Source organism: Loxodonta africana, chromosome 16 (genome assembly GCF_030014295.1).
Source record: "Loxodonta africana isolate mLoxAfr1 chromosome 16, mLoxAfr1.hap2, whole genome shotgun sequence".
Classification (NCBI taxonomy): domain Eukaryota; kingdom Metazoa; phylum Chordata; class Mammalia; order Proboscidea; family Elephantidae; genus Loxodonta; species Loxodonta africana.
Genome location: NC_087357.1, coordinates 19401175 through 19420640, shown reverse-complemented (window position 1 = coordinate 19420640; position 19466 = coordinate 19401175). Strand labels below are relative to the sequence as shown.

Here is a 19466-nt window from a genome sequence, read left to right as displayed (position 1 = left end):
ATACCTCTTTTTTTTTTTGTTTTTATTATTGTTATGGATTGAATTGTGTCCCCCCAAAATATGTGTATTAATTTGACTAGGCCATGGTTCTCAGTATTGTGTGATTGTCCACCATTTTTCATCTGATATGATTTTCTTATGTGTTGTAAATCCTATTACTATGATGCTAATGAGATGAATTAGGAACAGTTATATTGATGAGATCTACAAGATTAGGCTGGGTCGTAAGCCTGTCTCTTTTGAGACATAAAACAGAAGCAAGCGGACAGACATGGGGACCTCATACCACCAAGAAAGCAGCACTGGGAGCCTAAGTGCATCCTTTGGACCTGGGGTCCCTGTGCTGAGAAGCTCTTCAACTGGGGAGATTGATGTCAAGGACCTTTCTCCAGAGCCAGCAGAGAAGAAAAGCCTTCCCCTGGAGCTGGTGCCTTGAATTTGGACTTGTAGCCTACTAGACTGTGAGAGAATAAATTTCTCTTTGTTAAACCCATCCACTTTGTGGTATTTCTGTTACAGCAGCACTAGGTGACTAAGACAATTATTACTGCCTTTTATTATCAGTATCTCTATAAATCTGATCTTCGAACATCTACGAGTGAACATCTGAGAAGAACATCAGCAATTTAGGCATTGCAACACTGTATGTAGTACATCTTACTAATGATAAGACATACAAACAAAAAGTGCAGTTCGTCATAACTCAAATATGTCTTTAAGTCAGAACTATGTGTAGAGTTGTTTTGTGCCCTTTAGTAAGTCCCATATATGCTCTGTGGCTCACTTTTTACTGAGAAGAGTGAGGCCTGCCCTCCCAAAGTTCTTGTGACAATAAAATAACTTTCAAAAGTGTGACCTTCCTAAAAGAAGCTAAGGTTTTAATGAAAAGATATATCAATACATAATAAAATAAAATACATTTGAAAGTTAATGAAGTCTTGCTCCCTTTTTTTTAAACTAGATTATAGACTTTATTCAGCTTTTCAACATTTTTAAAAAAAACTTTTGTGCTTTAAGTGAAAATTTACAAATCAAGTCAGTCTCTCACACAGAAATTTATATACACCTTGGTATACACTCCTAACTCTTCTCCCGCTAATGAGACAGCACACTCTTTCCCTCGACTCTCTATTTTCATGTCCATTTGGCCAGCTTCTGACCCCCTCCGCTCTCTCATCTCCCCTCCAGACAGGAGATGCCAACATAGTCTCGTGTCTACTTGATCCAAGAAGCTCATTTTTTACCAGTATCATTTTCTATCCCATAGTCTAGTCCAATCCCTGTCTGAAGAGTTGGCTTTGGGAATGGCTCTTGTCTTGGGCTAACAGAAAGTCTGGGGACCAAAACCTCCGGGGTCCTTCTAGTCTCAGTTAGACCATTAATTCTGGTTTCCTTATGAGAATTTGGGATCTGCATCCTACTGCTCTCCTGCTCCCTCAGGGGCTCTCCGTTGCGCTCCCTGTCAGGGCAGCCATTTGGTTATAGCCGGACACCATCTAGCTCTTCTGGTCTCAGGCCGATGCTGTCTCTAGTTTAGGTGGTCCTTTCTGTCTTTTGGGCTCATAATTACCTTGTGTCTTAGGTGTTCTTCATTCTCCTTTGCTCCAGGTGGGACTTGAGACCAGTTGAAGCATCTTAGATGGCTGCTTGCTAGCATTTAAGACCCCAGAAGCTACTCCTCTTGCTCTCTTTTTAATACCATTAATTTAAAAGGGGTAAGAGATCTTTTTTTATAGGAAGAGGAAGAGGGCATTATTTAAAATGACATTATATTTGGTCTCCCTGTCCTTTTGTTTACACTAAAGAAAGTCTTGCCAGATCTGTAATATTATTCTCTGAAGGAATGTTTGCATCATTTAGAACCAATTAAATGTTTTAAGTCAGCAGTATATAGTAAATAATCATAAATGTTATTGTAAGTTCAAGCAGAAATGTTAGCAAGAGAATTGCTGAAGGGTAACATTGAAACTCTTATTGGCTTTGTGTGTTTGCTAATGTCTATGGTATGTATTATTTAGACTGATGAGCTTACAGTAGCTTTTAACTTGAATTAAAATATGATTTTGGTTTTTTTTTAGGTCAAGAATATATTTAACTTAGAGTAATATTTGCTTGGTTAGCCATCTCACTTTTTTTTTGAAACAAATAGGCAACGAATTTACTTATGTTCTCTGAAAGGAGACCCATGCATGTGCTTTGTTGAAAATGATGGTGTTCAGTGGACTGGGTAATCATTTATGCTATATACATGATTTTTTATCACTGATGGAGGGAGGAGCTGATTGAAAGGCAGTAGAGACCAATTAAATTTCCAAGTCTGCTTTAATAGTATTTATAAAAATTTATTTACTTTCCAATAATTTACATATATTTTCCTGAATTTTTAGCTACATGGCCTTAGAATTATAGCTGACTGTAAGGTGTTTTCTTAATGAACAAAGCCTATAAGATCCAATACAGTGGCAGGATTTAGTTGGTGTTTGTTGACGTGGAACATACACAGATGTCATACATGTCCAACTACTACATACTGTACTGTGAGCAAAACTGATGTCAAATAAGTGATTGATATAAGTGTAGTTACGTTCTTCAAATCCTGGTATCGAGAAATTATACCATGTGTAGAAAGGGTGAGAATTTATTCCCTGTAGTTATGGTAACTAAAAGAGAAGAGAAAAAGCAGACCAGAGAAAGATTTATGAGATTCAGAGATGAGAAAATTAGAGAGATTCCAAGAGAATGAAGGTGGGGAAGAAAAGCAATGTGTAAAGTTTGACAGACGAGAAGGAATAATATACAGGATTTGTAATACGGAGAAAGATAAAGGGCTTCATTTGTTCTCATAAACTTAGAGAATTGTGAAATAAAAGTGTTATTCACTGACCCAAATTATCATATTGTGGTTTATTAAAATCCTACACCTTTTAACCGTCAGCTTTGTCTCACAGATTTCTTAAGGCCTTTAGTGCCAATCCAGTCCATAGTGATATTGTCTTTTTCGGAAATTATACCACTTACTGTGTATGCTGCTTGCTTGACAATTGATCGCACATTTGCATTTCTACCTTATTTTGTCATTAAAATCTTCCACTGTAAGTTAACATTTCATGCTTTACATCTTAATTTTCTAAGAATATAAATCTGAAAGACAAGTGCTCTCCTGTTTCTTGCTGGCCTCCACAGCCTTAAGAAATGCTCTTACATTGTGGAGGCATCTCAATTTTCTAATGATTAATTGAGTAAAATATGTAGCATTTCACCAAAGGAAGTTATGCACCCTATGTTAAGAGAAAGGAAAAAAATAGCACTGAAGCATACAGAGACTTGGGTGAAATTTAGAAGCTTTGAAACACTTGGGGTTTGGTGGTTGAAACACGTAGTTCATCAGTCGGAATCGACTCAATGGCACTGGGCACTGGGTAGTTCATCAGTAAGTTGTTGATTTTGGTTATGTGATAGTCATGACATGGAGGATTGATGCTTGTGAGCCAAGATGGTATTGGAGGAAGGAGTGTAACAAATGGAAAACGGGTTATATGAATCAGATTATTTACATTGTAAAGATGGTCATTCTAATGAGTATTATAGGCAACCTTATTTTTTCTTTTATTATAATAGAATGAAGTGTTGCCTGGTCCTGCACCATTTTCATGCTTGTTGGTATGTTTGAGTCCATTGTTGTGGCCATTTCTAATAGGTACTGCACTTGAATTAATTCCAAAATATATTTCTTGAGCTTAAAGTGTGCGTCTTTGTAATTGCATGACTTGTGATAAATTGTCTTTGTCCCCAAAACAGATTACAAAACTGGCACTGAGTCAAAACAGAATAATTGTAGGGAAATAGCACCCAGTTGGACATCTGCTAGGATGTACGTTCTGCTGAAAGTTGAGGGTATGATCAATTCTTGACTTGCTTTGCTAAGAACATCAACTCTCAGAAGCTAGAGAAAATAGGGAAAGAAATACTAAGCTGTTTGGGGGTGTGGAAGTGCTGTGAGAGGAAAAGTTGATGATGTCATTTTTGAGTATATAATACTAAAAACCAAAAAGCCAAACCCATTGCCATAGAGTTGATTCTGACTCATAGCAACCCTTTAGCAACCCTATATTTTTTATATAATAGTAAGGAAACAAAATACAAGAGGCAAGCATATGCATATTCCCAGATTTTAGCAAGATAGATTTCAAAATGGTTATATTTGAGCCTCTTACAAAAGATGCTAAAATAGAGCTCAGCATCCTAGACGATAATTCATTCATTTATTCAATAAAACCAATTATGTTAGAAAAGCCTAAAGATACAAATAGGTTAAAACTTCAAAACTGAAGTTTTTCTTTTTTAATTAAGACAACATGGGTGGTAGATGTGATGTTTCTTGATTTCAACAAGGCATTTAACAATGTCAGTGTTATTTTGAAGCAGGTAGAATAATGGAGACTGGGGAACAGTATGGTTATTATTGGGATTTTCTAAGGTGGGCTGAATAATTAGCACTCTTGTTCACTTGCATTCTAAACAAATGTTCCACCACTTGTCTGTTAGTTTGTCATACTGTGGTGGCTTGCGTGTTGCTGTGATACTGGATGCTATGCCACCCACATTTCAAATACCAGCAGGGTCACCCTTGGGGGACAGGTTTCAGTGGAGCTTCCAGACTAAGACAGACTAGGAAGAAGGACCTGGCAGTCTACTTCTGAAAAAATTGGCCAGTGAAAACCTTATGAATAGCAGCGGAAGGAGGGACCAGTCCCTGGAGAAGGACATCATGCTGGGTAAAGGAGAGGGTCAGCAAAAAAAAAAAAAGGAAGACCCTCAACAGAATGGATTGACACAGTGGCTGCAAAAATGGGCTCAAGCATAACAACGATTGTGAGGATGGCACAGGACTGGGCAATGTTTCATTCTGTTGTACATAGGGTCGCTGTGAGTCAGAACAGACTCAATGGCACCTAACAACAACAACCTCCATCTACATTCTAAAACAAATGTGAATCAAATGGGAAGTACTGGCCAATATATAACTTTACTATTGTTAAAGACCATGGTGAAGACATGGCTTTGGGTCTATAAGCCAAATGAGTTTACTAATTCTGAACCTCAAACTTAGGCAGACTTTGTCACCTGCCGTGGGCAAAGCTAGACTGGAGCGTGCTTTCTCCTTTCCAAATAAGAAACTATGGCATGGAGGATCAGAAAAGAATTAATATTAGTTTCAGGCACATTAGCTTCTAAACGGAAGAAAGGCAGACCTGGGTTGAACACACCCTAATTCACCAATAGAATAAGCCACTCCACCTAGAAGAGTGAGCAAAGAAGCAGGAAAGAAGCCAGGAGTGTGCTTATGGAAAATAACTTCTCATGGAAATTGGGAATGGTGAAAGGTGTTCCAGTCTAACATTACTCCCCTTTTTGTTCTCTTAACCCACTGGACTTAACCATGAAGCCTATGGCCAGCCATGGGAGTGGCTCTATACCCTGGGTGAGTAGAACAGCAATTTATCAAGATAGCTCTGTTCCCCACCTTCAGAAGGCAGGGTGCCACTTCCAATCTCTGCTTTTTGGGTATCTTCCTGGGACTCATGGTGGTCAGTTTTGATTTTACACCTAGAAAGCTCTGAAATGAGTTGGAAGAGTACATATATCAAATCAAGGACACTTTGTACCGCTTTGGAAATTTACCTCCTAATCTATTTTGTATCTCAAATTATGTCTAACTATATTATATGGCCCCATTACATAACTTTAATATTAAAATGCGTAAAGATAACACCGATAATAGAATTTCAGCTACATAGAATTGTCCCAAATTGAGTAAAGTTCCCTGGTCCTTTTTCCAATTTCCAGGGAAAAGTCATTAAAATTAAAAAATTATATTTGTACATTAAAGTCATGCATAATTAAAGCACAAAATAAAATTATCTTACCCTCGTGAGTTAAAAAATTCTTCAAATAAATTCCAAAACTACTCTTCAGTATTACTTGTTCTACTCATTCTCAGCCAGAAGCATTGTCCATTCATAGATGAAGTTGGGATTATCTATCTCTTACCTGAATGGAGGAAGTCCCTTATCAGGGCTAATGCAGTATTAGTTCAATGTCAAGTCTGTCCTAAGCCTTATTTTCAAAGAGTATGAATCATTAAAAAGGCATAGAGAATTTTTGCAGCGTTGGTACCACAACCACCACATTTAGAAAATAGACCAATCCCTAGCCTCTGAAGGCATTATCTCAGACAAAATTATGTTGCCTTAATGTAGGATTACGAGACTACATCTCATATACTTTGGACATGTTATCAGGAGGGATCAGTCCTTGGAGGAGGATATCATGCTTGGTAAAGTAGAGAGCCAGTGAAAAAGAGGAAGACCCTTAACCAGGGGCTGCAGCAATGGGCTCAAGCATAACAACGATTGTGAGGGTGGTGCAGGACCAGGCAGTGTTTTGTTCTGTTGTACACAGGGTTGCTATGAGCCCGAACTGACTCAGTGGCACTTAATAACAACAACCTAACATAGTCCTTAGTGTTACCAAACACCATAGCCAAGACTCAGTGGTATCTAAAGGAAAAGAGTGAATTGAGAAAATCTCTGTGGTTTTTATCTTGCCAGAATGCCTAGCAGTCTCTACCAGTTGTCCAAAATCCATGACCTTTGAGTTTAAATCCAAGAGAGAGAAATCTATAAGCAAACGTTAATTTTGGTCTTATGCATACATGTTTCTCACAGAAACAGTGCCATCTTCTTGCAAAGTTCAGAAGTTTGTAACGGTATCAGCCCCAAACACATCTTGTTTCCTCTTATACGCCTTTTTTCCCAGACTATGTATTCAAAACCTCATTGTTCCCAGGCGGGACTAAGTGGAGAGTGACTGTATTTGGTGCAGAGCACCTACGTTGAGTCCGAGCAGGCATTTGGTCCTATTTTGCCGTGGCTGCTTCCAGTGCACTTTTTTATGGCGTTGCCTCTCAGGAAGAATCTGTGTCTTATCTATAATCAGCCAATTCAGAGAAAAGCTGAGAGCACATGGTAGGGAGTGACCTTGAGCCTGTGTTCAAACCGCATGATTCTAAGGTTCCTCCGTAGGTCCCTTCGTGGCCCTAAACCAATTTTTTAATTCAACAAACATTTATTGAGTATCTGCCAGGTACCAGGTACTTTTTAGATGCTCAGATTTTAACATAGATAAAAATCGCTGCATTCTCAATGAGAAGACAGACTATAAACAAATAATAAGTAAAATGTACAGCGTGTCAGAGGGTGGAAAGTCCTATGGAGATAAACAAAGCAAGGAAGAGGAGTAATGGCAGCGTGAGCCTGCGTGTGTAACAGTGACTGACGTTTTAACTGGCGAGGTTAGGAAAGAAGTACAGACCCGCATTTTAGGCAAAGGAACTGGCTACCTAGGTCTGAAACTCACCGTTTAAAGCTCACTTGGGGTCTATAATATGTATATGGAACTTGACTTCTTTGTAGTTTAATACCATCAAATATTGTTCTGCCCAGCAATTTCTAAAGACTTTTCATCTGTCAGAAAAGTCATAGCGCTTTTCACTCTGCTTCAGTAGGAACAGTGGACTGGGTAACCACTAGGATTCCTTCCAACTCTGAGAATGAGTTACTCCAATGAGTCTCTTGTGACTGTTGACTTGCTTACATTCTGACATCTGTGGTTTAACACATTGTTCCAAGTACATAAGAAAGCCAATTTATATCGGTCATGAGTAATGCATGCTGCATCAAACTGCCCTTCACATTTAAAATGTTTGAATGATTGAAATTAGTTTTAATTTTTAAAAATACTATATCATCTCCTTTCACGGAAGAGTGGAAGCAGAAGAGACTGCATATTAATCTACCACACTGAGTCGTCACTGAACATCATAGATATCTTCCAGTGGAGACTTTGAAAAATTATAATTAGCAGTTTTCTTACTTCACAAAGGAACATGGTACAAAATAAACATTTTTAGAGTTTCTCAATATTGAACTGAAAATGAATCCATTAGCTAATAGGAAAATAATCGCATTTCCTTTAAAGGAAATAATATTTTTAAAACATTGATTAAGAAGAAAAGGGCAGTATTGGGGGCATTTATGCCTTCAGGAAGATTTAAGTACGTCGAGAACTTCAAAATGATTGTCACAAACTACTTAAATGTTCCTCATGAACTCCTTACACATTAAATGAAAAAGCTAACCAGATTATGTTGCATTTAGAATTTCTTAACCTGGAATCTCGCATATTGTGGCTCAGAACTGAATCTTGAGCTTTGTATTGATTCCCAGAATCAGGGAGGAAAAAAAAAGAAAAATCTTTCTTTAGTAAATTAATTCTCAAGGGAAAGAAAAAAAAAAAAAAAAAAAAACACTACTGAAGGATTGATCTGAACTTTATCGTAACAAGAGCCTCCAGTCATAAATGACGGGCACACAAGCAGAAGTCAGTGTGTCATTTCTGTTGTAATTAGCTGCTTTTGTATTTCCAGTTGTCAAGGTGGATGTTAAAGACATGGCATTGCGTTCATCTGCTCTTCTTCTTGAGAGCAGGACAGGGTATTTCTCTCACAACTTAGACCTCTAAGTTGGGGAAGTAATATATTCCACAGCATGACTGTGAGGATATTCTCAGTGAGAAAAAAAAAAAATTTTTTTTGAAGTGCAAGTTTCAAAACTTGAAAGTATCCATGTTCCCATTTTTGGTCTTTGACGAGTAGTATGTATTAAACATCCCTCCTGGGGCTCTAGATTTTAAATGACCTTTCAGTACTCATCCTTTTCCTCATTTCGATTTGCTCAGATAAATTACAACCACCTGGCCTTTCATTTTAAAGAAGGTTACATACAAAATTGACCTTTTGGTACTTATTGGGAGAGCTAGGTCCATTGTATTTGAGATTAACTGTTGTTGCTGTTTTCTAGGTTATGTTTTAAATAACTTTATCTGAGGATAGTAAAGGCTATTTCTGGGGCCCGTTTGTTCCAGGCTATTTCTGACACCATACAGATGGGCTCTCTGAGCAATGCAAAGATGAATTATGATGCCAAGTGAAATACGTCAGTCACAAAAGGGCAAATATTGTATGATCCCTCTTACGTGAAATATCTGGAAATATAAAAACAGACAAATGGATAGAGACAAAAGTTTATTGGTGGTTACCAGGGTTGGGGGTGATAGGGGAAGAGGGAGTCACTGTTTAGGGGGCACTGAGCTGCATTCAGTTGGAAACAGATTACAGCGCTGGTTGCTCAACACAGTGGGCATGATTAATGCCACCGAATGGTATATGGAGAAAAGGTCGAAAAGGAATAGGTTATACATATACTTAACACACACACAAAAATAATGAATCTAATTTATTTAGATCCCTTATTATGTACCTGATAATTTCTATTATTTTGATATATCCTAACTTTGATAAAACATTATTATCTTTTGACTTGTCTCCTGCTCCTTAACACCTTACTTATTAGGTTTAGACTTTTTTCTTTTTCTTAAACACTTTAAGCTCAGGCTTGCCTGATGCCCTTTGCCCTTGCTGTTCCCTCTGCTTGAAATGTTCTTTTCTGACTTTTTTTGTTCCATTCACCTAATATTCCTTTTGCTCCCCTGTATTTTCTGGCCTCTCTGTAGTTAGGGTTGGCTGTGTAACTATTTTTGGAAACTGACGTATGTCACTTCTGCGTTGAGGTAGTAAAAATCCCAGACACAATTCACTCGTCTCTTTTCTGCCATGAGACCTGGGGAAGCCTTGGGTTGAGATGGCAGAGCTGCAAGATTAAAACAGCTTATTTTGCTGAGTTACCAAGTGGAAAGTATCTGGGCCTGAAGATTTTGTGTAAGCAAGAAGTAAACTTTTCTGTGTTAAACCCCTGAGCTTTGAGGGACAGCATACCTATTCTGGCTATTGAAGGTTACAGGTCAAATGTCCTTTCTTTTTGTTTGTTTGTTACTTTTTGTGGTTGTTGAGCATATAGACAGAAAAACATACACCAATTCAAACGTTTCTACATGTGCAATTCAGTGACTTTGGTTACATTCTTCAAGTTGTGCAACTATTCTCACCCTCCTATCTAATCTTTCGAGTCGCTGTTGTCAATTTGATCCTGTATAGAAAGTTCTTAAAAGAGCATAAGGCTCAAGGCGAACTTTTTTTTACCTGTTAAGCTAGACTGTTGTGTGGTTTTAAGAAGACTTCAGGTAATATTTTTGGATTGAGGTTTAAAGATTATCTGGGGGCAGTAGGGTCGCTATGAGTCAGAATCGACTCAACGGCAATGGGTTTGGTTTTTTGGTTTTTTGAGGGCAGTAGTTTCAGGGGTTCATCCAGCCTCCATGGCTCCAGAAAATCTGGAGTCCATGAGAATTTCAAATTCTGTTCTGTGTTTTCCTCCATTTGATCAGGATTCCTCTACAGAATCTTTAATCAAAATATTCAGTAATGGTGGCTGGATACCATCCAGTTCTTCTGGTCTCATGACCAGGGACGCAGTTGTTCATGGAGGCAGTTAGCCACACATCCCATATCCTCTGCCTATTCCTGACTCTCCTTCTTCCTCTATTGCTCCAGGTAAATAGGGACCAATTGCCATGCCTTGAACGGCCTCTTCCAAGTTTTTAGGACCCCAGGCGTTATGCAGTGAACTAGGAGATAGAACAAAAGTACTAAGCATGTTAGGATAATTAATTCGGATGTCCCATGAAACCATGCCCCTCAACCTCCAAACCAGGGAACCAAATCCCATGAGGTTTTTGGCTGTACATAAGCAGCCTCAGCAGCTTCAAATGTCATTACTTAAGACCCCTCTGTAACCACCCTGTCTAAATCACTTCCTCCCTCCATTATCTCTCTGTATGCCCATTTTATGTTTTCCATTGCAATTTTTCTGTAGTATTTTTATTTGTTTACATATGTTAATTAAGCAAAACTTATATGCTATTATGATTTGTTAAGTGCCCAGAGTAATCTTGAACATTGGCAATAAGCATTTCATTTTTTGACTGCTTTTAATAGCAACAAGTGCAAAAAAAAAGCAAACCAGAACAAAAAAACCTCCTTGCAAAGGTCCCTTGTGTTTCCTTTTGCTCACCAATATCTAGCCACAGCAGAGTTTCTAAGGCTCTTCTAGGTGGATTACTTTTTTGTAATTTCTTTATCCTCAAGTGAGATCATCTTTGGCAAAGCCTTTATCAGTGATGTCATCTCTGACCTGTCAACAAAGAAAGGATTAAGAATCCAAATTTCAATTTTAAAATTACTCGAGGTAACCTTCAAAATAATTCCACAGTAGTTTTATGTATCTTCAGATTTTAACCACTGTTTTAGTTTCCTAGGCCTGCGGTAACAAAATACCACAGTTCAGGAGACCAGAAGCCAGAAATCAAGGTGTCAGTAGAATTGCCCCTTCTGGAGGCTCTGAAGGGGAATCTGTTCCATGCCTGTCTCCTAACTTCTAGTGGTCGCTGGCAATCCTTGACATTTATTGTCTTGTAGACCCATCACTTTATAATCTCTATCTCCATCTTCACATAGCATTCTCTGTGGGTGGCTCTATGTATCTTCATAAGACCATCTTATAAGGATATTAGTAATTGGATTTAGGACCCAGAATCGACTCAACAGCAGCTAACAACAATAAATGCTGTACAGAATAAAAAGAAATACATTTTTGCCTTAAAGACAATTTCAAAAAGCGTGAAGATATAAAGAGGTAGTTCCATACCAGTGTATTAATTCACAGACAGGGTGACTGCTTCAAACTGGGGATGGGGTAGATGCACACTTGGAGGTGGGGGAAGAATGGATGCAACCTAGACAAAACAGACGTAAGGTAGGAGATATGAAGACAGTTGTGTGTATATGTGTTTTAAGGATTGTTATTCAAAAATCGGTTAGAGAGTTGTATGTCTTTGGGTTGGATGAGAATGGTGGTGAATATAATCTTTGGAGAGTGATACAATGTTAGAAGTAATAATTATCTGTATTGATATATATATATATTGATAGACTCAATATGACTATACCTGGTTGTTGTCATATTTAAGCATAGATTTTTATATATTCTTAAATTCCATGATTTATTTTTTAAGACACTTTGAATAGTAGAACAGCTATTATGGACAGCAAACATGATACCCAGAACATCTCTTTAATTTTTAAATTTTCTTTACAACAATTTTTATAGCCACATGATTATAATCTATTGTTAGTGTGATCAATTTGTTCTATTGGCTTTATCTTTCTGCTGAATAATTGGCCATAGCAGATTAGTTATAAAACAGATACATCTGTTATATGGCTTCTTATGGATGTACATAATATTAAACCTCATTTTACAGATAAAAACACAGTTACAGAAAATAAATTAATTTAAAAAATATCTTAAGGAAGTGCTATGTTTTCTTCTAACTTGCAGGTTGTGTTTTTTATCTTTTTGCGTCACGAATGGCAAAAAGAAGTTCCAAATCTAATTCATTTTACCACATTCATGACATTTTCCAACCGTCTCATAAATTTGCAACATTTGTTAAAAGGGAAAGTAAACCCGTTGCTGTCGAGCTGATTCCGACTCCTAGGACCCTATAGGACAGCGTGGAACTGCCCCATAGAGTTTCCAAGGAGCACCTGGTGGATTTGAACTGCTGACCTTTAGGTTTAGCAGCCGTAGCACTTAACCACTACGCCACCAGGGTTTCTAAAGGGAAAGTAGTCGAGCAAAATATGTCACTAGTGCTGAAGAAAATGGGCCTGTGCTGATTAGTGTGTCATCTTCAGAGACAAAATGAGTTCTTGAAATTTCGCGTAATCATTGCTCCAGTTAGCAGTTATTGAATGCTCAGTGCACCAGCTCCTGTGCTGGACACTTCACCTGCATTAGCTATTTAGTCCCAACCTTATGACGTACAGATATTATTCCTATTTTATAGATGAGAAAAAAAGTAGCCTTAGGAAGGCCTAAGTACTTTGATCAAGGTCCAGTTGCTTGTAAGTGGAAAAGACAGAACTCAAAACAAGTTCTCTGAGGTAGAGGTGCTGTTATTATCCCCACTTTACAGATGAGAAAAATTGAGATTTAGAGCGATCTAAATAATTGAATTAAACTCAAACAGCTACTAAGTGGAGAAACTGGCATTTAAATCCAGATTCTTCTGACTCCAGAGTCTAGTTTTATTGCCTGTGAAAATTGATGCTAAATTTTGACAAGATTTAAGTCATAAGCATGTTGTTTACATCTCCTATACTGACATAAAAAACCAAACCGTTGGCGTTGAGTCAATTCCAACTCATAGTGACCTTATAGGACAGAGTAGAGCTGTCCCATAAGGGTTCCACGGAGTGGCAGGTGGGTTCAAACTGCCAACCTTTTGGTTAACAGCTTGAGCTCTTAACCACTGTGCCACCAAGGCTCCCATAAAAGAAAAAAATTAGAGGAGGCAAAATTTGGGAAATGATGATATCTAGATGTTAAATGGCAAGAGAAAGGGCTAAGACCCAGAAATTAGTAGCAGAGAGAATCCCATCGTATCACATTTTATTATACTAGGGTTATCACACCAAAGCAAGAGAGCTTCAGGAGGGGAAATGATTTGCCCTTCACAAGATTCGCAGTAAGAACATTTGTGTCAGCCTTTGAAAGTCTGAAACTCAGCTATGTTAGCAAGATTCTTCTAACTAGTCCTCTGCTGAATAGCTTGGGATAAATTTATCTGGCTAATCTCCTACTTGTAAGCTTTATTATATACTGTATTATACCCTAATAATTTTTATTTCATGTCTTATTTTTCAAACTGTAGTGTTAAGGTCCTGGGTAAGAACAATGATTTTCTTGTTTTTTTTTTAAACGAGAAGCTAGGCATATACCGTAGGAGGCATTCAGTTGCTAAAAAGTGATAAAACTCAAAGCTCAGAAGACTGCATTCTACTAATAATTTAAAAATAAAACTGGATAAAACTATCAGTCACTGCTTTTTCTGGATTATGAGTGTTGAGGGTCAAAATAATACATTAGATTCCAGGGAACTCTATTCTTTGTTGGTGAATTTAGAATATTTACAAATTCCACAAAGGAGCCTTGGTGGCACAACAGTTAATCTCTCTGCTGCTAACTGAAAGGCTGACAGTTCAAACCTACCTGGTGATTCTGCAGGAAAAAGATCTGGCAATTTGCTGCCATAAAGATTATAGCCTAGAAAACCCTATTGTGCAGTTCTACTCTGTCACATGGGGTCACCATGAGTCAAAAATCAACTCAACAACACCTAACAACAGCAACAACACACATTCACAAAATTACAGCCCAGAAAGGTATTTGGTTATGTCTAAGAATTATATATAACTGTGTTCTCTATGAATATATATGCTATCACACATGAATTTGTATATAAATGTACTTAAACAGATATTTCTATCTGTGCACATGTATGTACACACCTGTACCAACCTGTATACATATATTCCTTATGCATACATATGTCACCATACACTTGTTTTTAGAATTTACAGTTTTCTTACAGCTATTTTTATGTAACAGTGGGAGTGGTAGTGTTTTTTTTTTTAATGTTCGTATGTATGTATGTATTGGTGTGTTTTAATGTGTTTGTTTTTTACCAGAGACAAAGAGCCTGGTGTATTCTACATTTAGTATCTCTTGGCATTTGAAGTAGCATTTTCTTTCCGTTTTGCACAGACATGATCTTCAGGCTACTCATGTTGGGTGTGGCACAAACCACATTATGTTTGCCAGCGGGGGTATTTTTATAATATAATTTCCAGCTTATATTAAAGTGAATCATTTGGTGGTTTAGATCACACTTACTATTTACATTGAGTATGTTTTTTAGTATGTCTTCACCACTTCTGAAGAAACTCTAATTTCAGAACTTAAGATAATACTCGAGGAGCCCTGCTGGTGCAGTGGTTAAAGTGCGTGGCTGCTAACTGAAAGGATGGCAGTTCTAACACACCAGCCAGTCCCCGGGAGAAATATGTGGCAATCTGCTTCTGTGAAGATTTACAGCCTTGGAAACCCTCTGGGGCTGTTCTACTCTGTTCTGTAGGGTCTCTATGAGTCGGAATTGACTTGATGGCAGTGGGTTAAGCTATCACTCAGTAAGAGTTGCATTATTTCTACCCTGGTATTGTCACTTGGTTGTTCTCTCTTTAATATAAAAGAGGGCACTAAGTTATATTTTAGACCATCATTTTGTGAACACTGTCACTGCCTGTGTCATAGGTGTTAACTAATAAACTGCCATCAGGTGTTGCCTCGTGTTCCTTCATTAGCTACAAGGGAATTTTATGAATGATGCATCACAGTGCTGCATGCATTTATATTCAAAGACCAGTCGTTAATGTTTTAAGTTAATGCCATTGAACCTTGAAAAATCTCTGTAAGTAATGAAGCCATTCATTGTGTTCAAGGATGTTGCCTTTCTTCAATGATATGATTTTCTTTTCATTTGAAAGAGTATTTAATTGCATTGCTCATCCGCTTTTAATATTTAATAATAATTTTATTAGCTGTATAGAATCAGAGGGGCAAGATTTGCAATATCTAGTGCCCGTCATCAATTTTTTCTATCATGACTTTAATGAATATTATAATTACAAGGAGAGGCAGAAATATAAATGAGCTTGGTGGTTGGTTGGGACTTGCTGGTTTACTGGTTTTAGCTTGGACAAAGCCCAGAATAGGCACAAGGAGAAAGAATCAAATAGGGGTGTTTTACAAGCCCTGGCACAAAATTTCTGCAACATACTAATTGCTCCTTATTTTTAAATAATGAACACAGGGACTTTGCATGAAGTTGTAAACAAGGCTGATAGCCATTCCTACTGGTTTCATGGCAATTGACAGAGAGTCTTGATGACTTAGAAGACTTAGTCTTGGCAGGTTTATGTACCTTTAAGCTCTATTAATATAATTTGACAGCTTTTCATTATCCTTTCTTAAATGTTTTTACTGTTATTTGCTTTCAGCTTAAAAAAAAGTGCATTATTGTGAGTGGGAAAACACAGCATAGTCATCATCATAATAGCACTTTTTGGTTAAGTAATACTTCTCACTTGAGGTTTTCAAAGTGCTTTTGAGTACATTTCATTAGGCCTGTGATATGGAGGTCAGGAGAAAAGTTCTTTGTAGGCACTGTGCATTTAAAGCCTTTATGGAAATATAACTCAAGTCATGGAGAGAAAACAATTTTCATCTTTAATGATCTAGATACGGATATGTGCATAAAATGGTTCCTAAGTTTTGAGTGCCATTTGTTAAAAAATGAAACTGAATGTTGTAGGATTAATGTTTTGTTTTAAACGTATTTTAAAACAAATCGTTTTTAACCCCCTCCAGCAACTGCTTCGAGAACGACAGCAGATGGCCAGCCGTCCCTTTGCTTCTGTTGATGTAGCACTGGAAGTAGGAGCTGAACAGACAGACTTTCTGCAAGGGCCATTAGAGGTAGGAACAGTGGTGCTGGAAGGGGACCATTGTGATTTGCATATTTATATTGCTTCTCTGATCTGCATCTGCTTCTGAAGCCAAACTGAGTCTGATTATCTAGAGTTGACAAGATTCAGCTACATATGTTATGCCATTTTCAAGGCACATAGTTTTAATAGTATGACATGAGCTGTAACAAATGCCACTGGAGAACCTATTAGCCCAGGCAAGAGTGACAGACTGCTCACCTGGCAGCCTTTCCCTGACAGGAGCTGAAGGAATTTAAGATACAGGTGTGACAGAAAAAACGAAGCTTCCATATTCAGTCCTCGGAGCACCCAGTGACCCTAGTTAACCATTAACATCTATGTTAACCAAGTTTACTGTGAAAGGTGGATGGAGATGGTTGCATTTTAATTATATCGTTTCATTTTTTAATGTTAATGTTAAGTCACTGTAAAATTCAGTGACTATTTTCATTTTTGATTAATGGCTGTCTTATCACATTCATTTATTGCAAATACAGAAATAGAATACAGTGAAACAAATAAACGTGCAAGTTCATGTGATATTATAATCCTGAAAGAATGTATGAAATGGTTTCTGAGAATAATAACCCCAAAGAGGAAAAAAAAAATCATAGACTGTGAGTAATGACTAATGGAAACATTTTGATGCATAGTAATTTAATTGTATGCTCATTTTTATTTATATCTAATATATGGTAAGATTTTTAAGTAGGAAGATTAAGAAACGTTATATAATCGAACTGTTTTATTCTCTTTTTAAAAAATGCCATTATTTGACTAATTTCCATGTTGCTATTTTCAGATTCTGCTTTTCTTCAAGGAAAGCGAGGGCTATAAAAATAAGCTTACCTTAATCTTCTCCGAAACCTATATACAAATATAATTGATTCTGTCCATTGCATTTTTGGTTATTCTGAAAAAATAAAACTAAATCAGACCTCATGAATACTATATAAAGGGCATGTTTTTAGAGGCCAGTTTCCCTATGATTTTTTTTTTTTTAGCTTTTGTGGACTTGATTTTTTACTACTCTTGGTCATCGGTTGCCATGGAAGCTTAGAACATTAGGAAATTTGTGTACATTACTTGGGGAGAAATTAGAAGAGAGACAGAATGATTAAATAAAAGTTACAGCAAGTGCTTTAATTTCATTTTTGCCCCTAGTTTCAAGTAACTTTATTATAAAAGTTTAACAAACAGATTGCCTGGACTATTTGAATTCAACTTCTTTTATGTCCCACCTGTCTTATTCTGGGTTTTCTAGGGGAGCAAAACCAGTGAAATGTGTATATAAATATATAGAGAGAGATTTACTTCAAAGAAATGGTTCAAACAATTGTGGGGGTTGGCAAGTTCCAAATCTGCTGGCTCACGTGGTTGTTGGGGCTGCAGGTCAGGTGGCAAGCTGAAGGCTTCTGCTGACTCATGTCCCGAGAACTGGAGGTCAGGTAATGAGAAGCGTGCACAATCGGTGGAGCTTTGCCGGAACATCTATTTTCATACTGAAGGCAGCCCCCACACTCAAGGAAACTCCCCTTTCAGCTGATAGGCTGCTCACAGCAGACTAAAAAATGGAGGGTGATTACACAGTGTCTGCCAAACCGCTGAGAATCATAGCCTAGCCAAGTCAACACATAGCATTAACCGTCACACCACCCAATGAAAACATTTTCAAGTATTGCTAAAAATCAAGTAACAAGAGAAAAACCAATGTAAATAATACAATACTTAGGCCAGTGAGGAAAAGAAATAAGCAAAGAACTAGAAAACCCACAAATTTAAAAGAACAAATGTAGTTAACATACATATGTCTTACCATGGTTTGTCTTAATCGTGTTCAATTGACCATGAATGTAAGGATTCATTTCTAAACTCTCACTTGTGTTCCATTAATCTGTATATCTGTCCTTATGCCAGTACCACCCTGCCTTGATTACTATAGCTTTGTAATAAACTTTGGAATTGAAAAGCGTGAATCAGCCAACTTTGTTCTTTTTCAAGATTGTTGGGCTCTTCTAGGTCTTTTGAATTTCCATATGAATTTTAGGATCAGCTTTCAATTTCTACATAGGAATTTTGATAGGATTTTGTGTTCAATCTGTAGATCAATTTGGCAAATACGTAGTGTTTTAACATTCGCTTTGTTACCTGACTACCTCAGTGCTCCATGCATAAAATCCTAAATTTGATATCTGATTTCCTACACGTTGGTAAGTACTTATGATTCCTGATATTTAATATTCCTTATGGTCCTACATCCAGTGGTCTCAAATAAATATGCAACTTTTTTTTTTTTTAATTGAGTTTGAAAACATTGTCATTCAGTAGATTTTTAGACCTTATATTGGCTGGTTATTTATTGTTAAAATTAAGCATCAGAAGTAAATCTCAGCAGCAAACTGCTAATTTCTTCCTTTGACATTCTTTAGAAAATAATAGAGGCAGAAGCAAAATGTTTAAAATTATATATGTTATATTTTATTTTCCTCTTTGCTAAGCATTTTATAGTAATTAGTACTAATTAGAAGTTGTCTATCTGATATAGAGCACACACATACTCTATCTGATATAGAGCACACACATACATGTACGAAGTTTCTTTTTTCTATTGTTACAGTACCCAGGAAGCTGCCCCAAGTCTCTCTTCTTTTATGTACATAAGTTAGTATGATGTGCTTATTGATTTGCTTACGCAGCAAATTCTGGTGCGTAGGCCTTTCCTGAAATCCCATTAAGGGTTTTATTTAAACCTGAAATCAAAGTAATTTTAGGGTTCCTCTGCTAAATTTTACTTAAAATTCAGTGTTTAAATTCAACACAAAGCTGTAAGTTAGCTGGTTATGACTGTTGTATGAATACCCAGAAAAAACCCAGTGCCATCGAGTTGATTCTGACTCATATAAATATTTACCGAGTATTCCTAATGTGAGGAGCCCTGGTGGTGCAGTGTTTACGCACTCGGCTGCTAACCAAAAGGTTCGTGGTTCAAACCACTAGC

The 19466-nt window shown here is 37.2% G+C and overlaps 1 protein-coding gene across 2 annotated transcripts in view; it reads left to right on the top strand.

Annotated features, from left to right (window-relative positions):
* Nucleotides 1–19466, top strand: part of ATRNL1 (attractin like 1) — a 697793-nt gene that overhangs the window by 402796 nt on the left and 275531 nt on the right. For both annotated transcript variants that reach the window (XM_023546681.2, XM_003409111.4), the window contains one exon: nt 16350–16457. In XM_023546681.2, coding sequence (XP_023402449.2) covers nt 16350–16457 — 108 coding nt within the window. The remainder of the gene's footprint in view (nt 1–16349; nt 16458–19466) is intronic.